At 42.0% G+C, this 9,213-nt stretch overlaps 1 protein-coding gene and 1 long non-coding RNA gene across 17 annotated transcripts in view; one reads left to right on the top strand and one right to left on the bottom strand.

Annotated features, from left to right (window-relative positions):
- Positions 1-3,556, top strand: part of epb41l2 (erythrocyte membrane protein band 4.1 like 2) — a 51,073-nt gene extending 47,517 nt beyond the window's left edge. For all 16 annotated transcript variants that reach the window (XM_055044081.1, XM_055044085.1, XM_055044077.1 and 13 more), the window contains one exon: positions 533-3,556. Coding sequence is in view for 1 of the 16 variants with exons in the window: in XM_055044085.1 (XP_054900060.1) it covers positions 533-538 (6 nt within the window). In the remaining 15 variants the exon portion in view is untranslated. The remainder of the gene's footprint in view (positions 1-532) is intronic.
- Positions 3,557-3,774: 218 nt separating this feature from the next.
- Positions 3,775-8,899, bottom strand: LOC129368926 (uncharacterized). Its single transcript, XR_008606901.1, has 3 exons — positions 8,496-8,899; positions 5,446-5,633; positions 3,775-3,913 (listed from the first exon to the last, which is right to left on the bottom strand). It is a non-coding gene; the product is annotated as an uncharacterized LOC129368926 (long non-coding RNA).
- Between the last annotated feature and the right edge of the window lie 314 nt (positions 8,900-9,213).

Genomic DNA, 9,213 nt, shown 5'->3' on the forward strand with positions numbered 1-9,213 from the left:
GCGAATATCACTACGGTCTGAATGCGTGTCGGCTTTATTGTCTACTGAACCGACTTCAGAGAAGAAAAAGAACGCACTGATTTTCCCACAGGGTTTTTAACTGAAGGCTTTTTTATGGCATTCTTCTAAAAAAAAAAACCCAATGGGTGTGTTTATAGGGTTCAATTATTGCTGTAGAGGCTTAGTTTCAGTTGACATAAATAGCATAAAATGATGCAGTTTTAGTTCTGTTTAGTTTTTAAATATTTTTTTCTAAAAGTAGATTTTTTATTTTTTCCCCTCCCCCTGGAATTAAATGGTTGATTATTCTGACATTTTTCACATGCTGCTGCAATAGAAGGACTTTTTGCACATCTTTACCAGTAAATGTGCCGGGTGATGTAGCTGAAAGTGGAATGAGTGTATAGGTCTGTGTGTGTGTGTATGTGAGAAAAAAACAACAAAAAAAAACTAAGTGGTGTGTTCTGTGAAAGGTGTCGGAATGTTTCTGACCACAGAGCTGCAGGCTGATTGCCCCCAATCTGCTTTCCAGAACTGAAAGACCAGCAGTGACCCTTACCTCCTCTGACAACATCTTCATCACTTTACAACAACCAAGCTGCACTGCCAAAGGGAGAGAGGAAGAGGAGGAGCTGAAGAATAGGAGGAAGAAGAGGTTCTATCCGGGGAGGGGGGGATTGAAGATGTCACTCTCAACCCAGATGGTCTTTCAGATATTTGTTTTGGTGCATTTCAGTTTCTCGTTGCTAAAAGAGAAAAAAAAAATATCCTCACTCTCTCTGAGGGAACAAAAAGAACCACTTTGTTAGCTTAACGTTTGTAGCTTCTATTCTTTTATATTAGAGCGTTTTCTTTACCTGGTTTATAAAAAAACACAAAAAAAGAGAGAGAGAGGCTATAGTGTGTGTTGCAAATATCGAATTAGGCTTCTGCTGATCTCCAACACGCCTGACATTCAAGAATATTTCATCTACGTCTCTATTATTACATCAGCAAAATTCTAAAATATCCCAAAATTATGTTAGCATAAAAAAAAGCCAATGGCTTCAGACTGAAATAGCCTCAGTCCACATCATTTTGCTCTAAATGAGGGTTTTTTAGAGAATTCCTTTGAAAATGAGTCAGTAAATTACAGCTTCTATTTTCCTTTAAAAAGATGTAAATTAAAAAAAAAGGAAAATATTTAACTCATTAATCCGGTTTGAAGAACATAGAAATCTTTTTACATTTTTTTACCTGATAAAACAACGCAAGCTATTTCACATTAATGCTTTATTATTACTGTTATTAATTACACAATGGCGGGAGCTGTAATTTTGCAGTAAATCATCCAGGTTTTTGGATCTTTTATTATTATTTTTTTTATGTTGTAAATGTAGCTTATTCATCCACATTCCTTGTGTTGTTACCAGCTGCTGAGTAAGGTCATCTTCAGTTCAGCTCTCGTTCTATTTCACCAACACAAGGTGACATTTCACCACTCATGTTTGGCGTGAAATTACATAAGCTTCAAAAGCAGAATGTGATGAATTTCACAAATCGACAGTCAGACGAAGTTGAACTGAAAGTCGGCGGATTTCAACGCTGGTCGATGCATTTCTTGTGCGGAAAAGAAGACAGAAAAATGAAGGTTATTAAAAAAAAACAAGATGATAATAATAAGAGCAGCTTTTCAGTAGCTCAGCGCCTCGTCGGGCTCTTCTACTGTTCAACACTAAGCATTCCTGCTGGGCCCCAGGGGAACATGGGAGATTAAACTGACATTTTAGTGGGAGAGACGACTGGTAAACTGGACGACGATTGGGAGAGAGCCAACCGATACCTCGGGAGTGAAAACCAATTGAAGCGGCGATACAAGTTGGCCTTACTCTTGCGCCGGTTCCAGCGCGGAGATGCTGTATTTTCAGAGAATATCTCCGTGCAAAATTTCTTTTCGTTTAAATTATTCAAAGCGAGCCGCGGAGCAGCGAAGGTACCAAAACGGAGACGACTTGAAACCAGTTCTGCCCCAGATTCAGACTAATGCAACTTTTACACGTTCGCTGTGACTACAAACCTGCTTGTTGTCGTAGTTCTTCACTGTTCACGCCCGGCTGCTTTTTATATCCGTTTCATATCCTGCTACACTTAACACTAAGAAAAAAAAAAAGCCTGTTAAAAGACGATACGGGATGGAGTCACGCATGCGTCATCCTTTCTTTTCTGTCAACTTCAGCCAGCTGAGAACAGGATGCTGCTGTCTGTGACTGGCTTAGGTTTAGATTATCTCAACTGAAATAATCTTACTTCATCTTGCTGCTGGTCTAGTCCAACCAAACGTTCTGCTCTATTCAAGCGTGATTTCAAGCGGTTCCCGTTGCACAAAAAAACACGAGAGGGGTAAAACAGTCGGTACAACATCACAGCGCAGCTTAAAGAGGGAGGAATTGGAGGGCCTGAAGTGCTCTTTAAACCCACAATGAATTCCTATGTTGTCTTTTTTCAAATTTTTGTAGAGTGACACCAAATCACACCGTTTTTAATTCTGAGAACCTTGAAGAAAAGGCTTTGTTGTTCAAGCGGACTCGGCTGAGAAAACATGTTCCACTTCTCTTTAATTGGACCTTTTGAAAATTATGTTGAAAGTAGTACAGCTTTTTCTACACATCCAGTCTGAAAAGTGTAACATGTCCAGTGGACTGCGAGTCTACAGGAAGGAAAAAAAACAAACAAACAAACAAAAAAACGTTCTGAACACAGGTCTTACTTCAACTATGCAGCTAAATAACATTCCACATGGGGAGGGAGCTTTGACTTCTAATCCTCTTGCAAAACAGAAGGAAAAAAATAAAACATGAAAAAAAATAAAACCACTTTCATCATCTCCAGGCAGCTTTGGAAGCGACCGCTGCTCCACATAGGAAAATCTCATTAAATGAACCTGTAATGCCACATCAGCTGAGTCTGTCGAGTCTCTCGTGGTTCGTCTTTTCTCCGTGAAACTGGTCTCGTAGTTGGGAGGGTGGGCTCTGTCGCTCCACCTTCCTGCTTATTTGTAATATTGCCACTGTGTATTTTGTTGGTGAAGAAAAACCACTACAGATCAACTCGTTCTGCCACCTTTTCTCTGCTACTGGTTCAGGGCTCTTCTTCTCTTTGAATCAACCGCAGGAGGTCCAGGGGGTTGGCGAGGTTGACTTTTCCAAAATGTTTGTAGCTTTAATGAAAGAAAAGAGAAAGAAAGAAAAAAAAGATCAGAATTTTAATCTTTTATTCAGATTACAAAGCTGATTATCATTACCAGCTGATTTTAAATCTGTCAGGGATTTTAACTAAAATGTCGTTGGAGCTTTATTCCACACAATAACAGCACAGTTTTGTATCTCGTCTAAACCTAACACTTTTATGAAGACGGACGTTTTGAAGAAATTAACCAGCCACCTCTTTGCTTCCTGCTACCGACACATCACTGGTAGGTTGTTTAGTCTAGCTGCATAATTGTGTTGTCTCCTCACACGCAGCCACTCCTCGCCCCTGTGTAACACTGTTCAAATAAACAATTGTTATACTCTTGAAACACTTCTAGTCGTCTTTTCTTTTTTTTTCCAGGCACTTATTTTATTGACATTAAAACCTAAACAATGCAAACGGACGTACATAGCCTGAGAACTGTGTTGGAGATCAGCATCATACATAATATTAACCTCACAGTATCCAATTTGCAAAAGAGTTATTACACATTTTGACATGCATTCACTGTTTCCACACTGAGTAGAGTTCAGACATTGTATGTACATAAGTTAAATTTGTCCTTCACTGTTAAGAGATTCCTGTCAGGAATGGGAATGTGATCCAAAACTTCTCCTCCTCAGACTGGGCCTCTGTCTGTGGATGACACTTGGGTCCTTCTCAAACCTGGACAGATCCCTCTCAGCTGGGGGTGAGAAGAAGGAACGGGGGCAAGACAGAAAATATTGGCTGAATGATTATTGTATAAGGCAAAGGACATTGAAGAGTAATGTTAAGTTTAGTGGCTAAAAGTTCAGATTGTTTGTAGTAACCATTTGGGTGGGTTCGCTATAGCGTGTATTACAGGTGACACCTGGAACAAGAGCCGCTTCGCCCGCCGGTACACATCAGCTGCTTCCGGAGTCCCAGAAGCCAAAAAGGCCTGATAGGACTCCTTCTTCAGCCTGACAGCATCCCTCACCAAAGGTGTCCACCAACGGGTTCAAAGGTTGCCGCCATGACAAGCCTTGTGGCCACAGCTCTGGTGAGCTGCCTCGACAATGGAGGCATGGAACAAGGTCCACTCGGATTCAATGTCTCCCCCGGAATGTGTTCGAAACCCTGCCGTGTTAGCTGTTGTACAAATAGTAGCTAATATAAACATAGTGAGCCACCAAAGGATTTTCTAGAAGCACTCATGGGTAGATATTTTTTGTTAATAGTGAAATGGGACATGACAGCCATATTTAACTGATTATCTGTGAATGGCTGTAAATTACAGGACTGAGGAGCGTAATTGATTAGATCTGCTCCAAGCATAAACAGCAGATGAGATTTTCACATTAACCAAGTCAAGCTTGTTTACTCTGGACATCTTCAAAAGAACAACACGGGAGATGAAAACACCCTTGCACCTCGCTTTTTTGATTTCATAGCTATTGCTTTGATGTAATTGGGCATGTATGTTTCCTTCAAATCCACTAGCAGGCAGATCAGATGGCCAAAATAGGGTCACAACTTTATTTATGGGATGTGGACGACTGGAGGCATCTGTCTGTGTTTTATGTCAACACTAAGAACAAAGGGGCTCGGGGTAAATCGGCAGAGCAGCATTTGTGACCAAGTCCCAGAACACACACAGAGGAAAGAAATCAAATGTTTCTGAATATTAAACTATTACTAACGACCACGCGCTTCCCCCCTTATACTTCACTCATTTTGGTTCAGACACACACCAACACGATAGGACCACAGTTGTGTAACAATCTCAGTTATCTATCATCATGGGATAAATTTAGATTTATCCCAAAAATGTCACAGTGTTGAGACTCAGGTTATTTTTATTTTATTTTTTTTATCCCCCCAGGAGCCAATTTTGGCCATTTTCACTTTTTTTTTTTTTTTTGGGGGGGGGGGGGATGTAGCTTACTCAGGACCCAAAGATATTTCTTTGTAGCCGCAGGCGACAAGTTGTCATGTGCAGCAAAAATAAATCTAGAGGTATGAATAATCCCTGGCCTGCTGTTAGCACAGTGCACTCGGATGACGCTAGAAAACGGGAAAACCTTTCTGCACATTCTTGTAATTGGCTGCTCCTCATTCTGGGATAAAATGAAAGTTTTTTTGCGGCCCTGAAGGCAGCCTGCCGTGGCGTCTGTTTAGTTGCGTTCACTCGTATTAAGTGCAACAGCGAATCATCTGGGTGACATGTCAACGAAGACCTAAAATCGTGCCCACCCTGTCTGAGTTTCCAGCTGAAGTAGATGATTAGTTGCAGGAGCAGCAGACAGACTGACAGGAACAGCAGCAACCCAAACAGCCAGAGAGGAAGAAAGCTGTCTGTGTCTCTGTTTGTGAGTGTGACAGCCTGTTGCAGGAAAAGGGCCAGATCAGCCCAGGGGCCACTCAGCACCTCCATGCTTGTTCTGGAAGAGAGGAGTGGACATCAGGGTTGATGTGACATAATGGACATGTAGCAAAATCTGTGTTTATGTATTGCAGGCATATTGACATTACGGTACATGTGAATTTCACAATTTTCACATATTTTATTAATCTAGTCCAAGGGCCTGAAATAAAGTTAAGAGTTCCACAGGCTAAACATAGAGCTGTGTTTTTAATCTTAATTTCCTCCATTTCCCCCTCCTCATTTTCACACTTTACATGTTCTTGGATATAAATTGTATTGTAATCCCATGCGCTGCATTCACTTCCAGCCCCATCTGTCACCACAGCTTAATTTAACGGGCATGTGTTCAGCAGCTCACTGACCCAACAAGCAGAGCGTCTGGATCTGTAAAGAGCACCTGGTTTGGGTTAACATAAAACAACGTGGCTCGCCTCGTAACGGAGCCCTCTCACAACACGCTGCTACATTTCTGCGTAAAAGAAACCGGCAGCCTTCAAAAGTCCTACTATGAAGTCTTATCTGCTGCATTATTTACCAAAAGACCTCCAGCTGGTTGGTAAATAAAGACAAGGGTTTTGGTTAATGTTCTATGTTCAAACAGGCGTTTGAATGGAGGGGAGACGATTTGCTTATGCAGAACCTATGCAGAGTGTAGCGCAGTCTGGCTACTGTAAGCACCACCATTACCAACTAAGCTGACACATTAACCACAAATAATCTCCGGCCAGTTGGTCACCATCAAATGTGGTCTGATGTGACTTATGAAGGGTTAACAATCCAATCATCCATCCATCCATCGTCTGCCGTTTATCTGGGGTCGGGTCGCGGGGGAAGCAGCTTAAGATGGGAGGCTCAGACTTCCCTCTCTCCAGCCACTCCTTCCAGCTCTTCTGGGGGAATCCCAAGGATCCCAAGCCAGCTGAGAGACATAGTCTCTCCAGCATGTCCTGGGTTTTCCTCAGGGCCTCCTCCCAGTGAACTTGGCCGGAACACCTCCCCAGAGAGGCGTCCAGGAGGCATCTTGACCAGATGCCCAAGCCCCCTCAACTGGCTCCTCTTGTTGTGGTTGAGCAGTGGCTCTACTCTGAGTCCCTCCCGGATGACCGAGCTTCTCACCCTATCTCTAAGGGAGAACCCAGCCACCCTACGGAGGAAACCCATTTTGGCTGCTTGTATCCGCAATCTCGTTCTTTCTGTCATAACCCAAAGCTCATGACCCATAGATGAGGGTAGGAACGTAGATCGACCGGTAAATCGAGAGCTTTGCTTTTTTGGCTCAGTTCTCTCTTCACCACAATGGACCGGTACAGCGCCCACTTCACGGCAGACACTGCGCCAATCCGCCGGGTCGATCTCCCGTTCCCTTCTTCCCTCATTCATGAACAAGATCCCAAGATACTTGAACTCCTTCACTTGGGGCAAGACACTCCCCTTGACCCGGAGAAAGCACTCTACCCTTTTCCGGCTCAAGACCATGGCCTCGGACTTGAAGACACTGATCCTCATCCCGACCGCTTCACACTCGGCTGCATAAAACCAGAGGAGAATGTTTGGCCAGAAGTTGCGTAGCACATTGGCACATACTCTTCATGCTTGCTGCGCAGCACGGCGGGTGGAAGGTCAACGTTTTTGGCTAGTCTTGCAGCCACTTCACCTTGGTACTCGGCGGTCATTGAACTTTTAAAGCGTGTCCACTGTCAAAGAATAGAATGGATGTTTTCATGTGATTTTGTAGACTTTTTTGGAAGTGGGAAAACTTGATAAATTAGCAGCGTGTCAGATCATCACCGGCTGCTGGGTCACAAGCAATGAAACATGTCTTCTAAAAAGCAAACTAAAGATGTTTCTATTCAGTCTGGTTTTTAGTTGGACCTTGCATAATGTAAATTTTGTTGTTGTTATATTAATCGTTTTAGCGAGCGCAATTTTATCGCTTGTGTGTCGTTTTGGTGATTTAAGATTTAAGCTATATTGATGTTTAGATACTTAAATGTTTTGCGTTTGTACGTTCAGATTTTTAGAACTATACTTTGTTTTTCATAGTTACTCCCAGTAGTTTCTCACTAAATTCATTTGCTTTTCCCCAGTTTATAATAATTCTTGTGTTTACTTATCTATTTGGGTCTTGCAGGTTGTCAGAGTTAGTCTTTCTTTTCTCCCAGTTTTCAACCTCAGAGAAACACTTTGCGTTAGAGTTGTTTCTTTGAAAAGTAGTCTGCCTTGTTGTCAGAGTTGATCCTAAAAGCTTTAAAATGCTTTCCTTTTTGTTTTTTTGAATACTTGTCAATTTTAATCATTTTAAAACCTGCTATGTCCTGAAATGTAAAACATAGCCTGGAAAGAAGACAGCAGCTTTAGAACTGCTTTCTGAGCTCATGACATGGCCCGGTTACTATTATTTGATTTTAAATTATTTTTCTCTCTTTCCAGCTTTAATAGTTAAAATGTCAAACTGTTATAGTGGGAAATGTGCAGATGGCGTCATAGCAGATCACCGGATCCACATCAAATCACTCAACTTTTACGCCGACAGTATTTTAGAAGTTTGCGATAGCCGCCCACATGTATAATTTCGACCGAATGAAGTAACGCAGAAACGTGACGCTGCTAGTTATTTCTGGGTCGCATTCCTACCTGTGAAATTACAGCCTGCATCTGAGAGTGCACTTATGCACTGAATTTAAATTACACTCTTATTCCTGGAGCAAACTGCCATGAAATTAGTCTGTTTCTCACCCACCAATGTCTGGTGACAAAAGCCGACGGCAGTAAAAACATAAGAGAGGGAAATGAAATGGAGACTCTCGTTCACGTGCAGGGCACGAACCAAAACTCAACTCTGCTATTGTGGAACGGGAAACCAAAGGTATGCACTCACACTTTTCGGGATCCTTCAGTGCGTAGATGTACATGTTGCCAGGTCCAAACCTCTGTCAGAGTGTGACAGCAATTGATTTAGTTATTTTGCAATAAAAACAAAAAACTGAAAAGACTTCCTTGCTCTGAGGCCTAATCCTTTCCTCTGCTTTTGCTGTTTGATCAAATCTGCCACTGTTCTTGATTCTCTGCCACTCTCCCTCTGCTGTCAGTGTGAACTTTGTCCTGTTTTAACAGTCCAGCCCTGTGATCAGTAAGAAGATTAGCTATACTGGCCTGAGTGTGAGCCTTTGTAACGTCCAGATACCGCGCAGGATTCCTTAACATTTCAGCTTCCTCCAAAAGAGCAAAATTTGAAAGGGAGTTCTTTATTTTATATTGAGCGCTTCGAGTGCATGTGTGCAGTCTGAGCAACACTCCGATCTCTGAACCTCAGGACTTTTGTACTCGATGCCTCATAAAACACTCAACAACACAGAGACGCTTTCGCCCGCTTGAATTGCTTTTTTGTTTTTTTTGGGAGGGTTTTTTTTCACTTTAGCTCCACCATTTCCTCTCTATCAATGACATTTATATTTCATAAACTTTGTATCTCATCACCTTTTGTTTTGCACTTCAGTTGAATGCAAATTCATCTTTTCTTTCCCTTTACAGCTTTTCCATAAAGCCTGATCTAATCTAGATAAGTGAACCTTTTGGGTTTAGTTGAATAAAGAGGA

This window comes from Poeciliopsis prolifica, unplaced genomic scaffold (assembly GCF_027474105.1).
Source record: "Poeciliopsis prolifica strain line A6 unplaced genomic scaffold, Auburn_PproV2 SCAFFOLD020, whole genome shotgun sequence".
In the NCBI taxonomy this organism is placed as follows: Eukaryota; Metazoa; Chordata; class Actinopteri; order Cyprinodontiformes; family Poeciliidae; genus Poeciliopsis; species Poeciliopsis prolifica.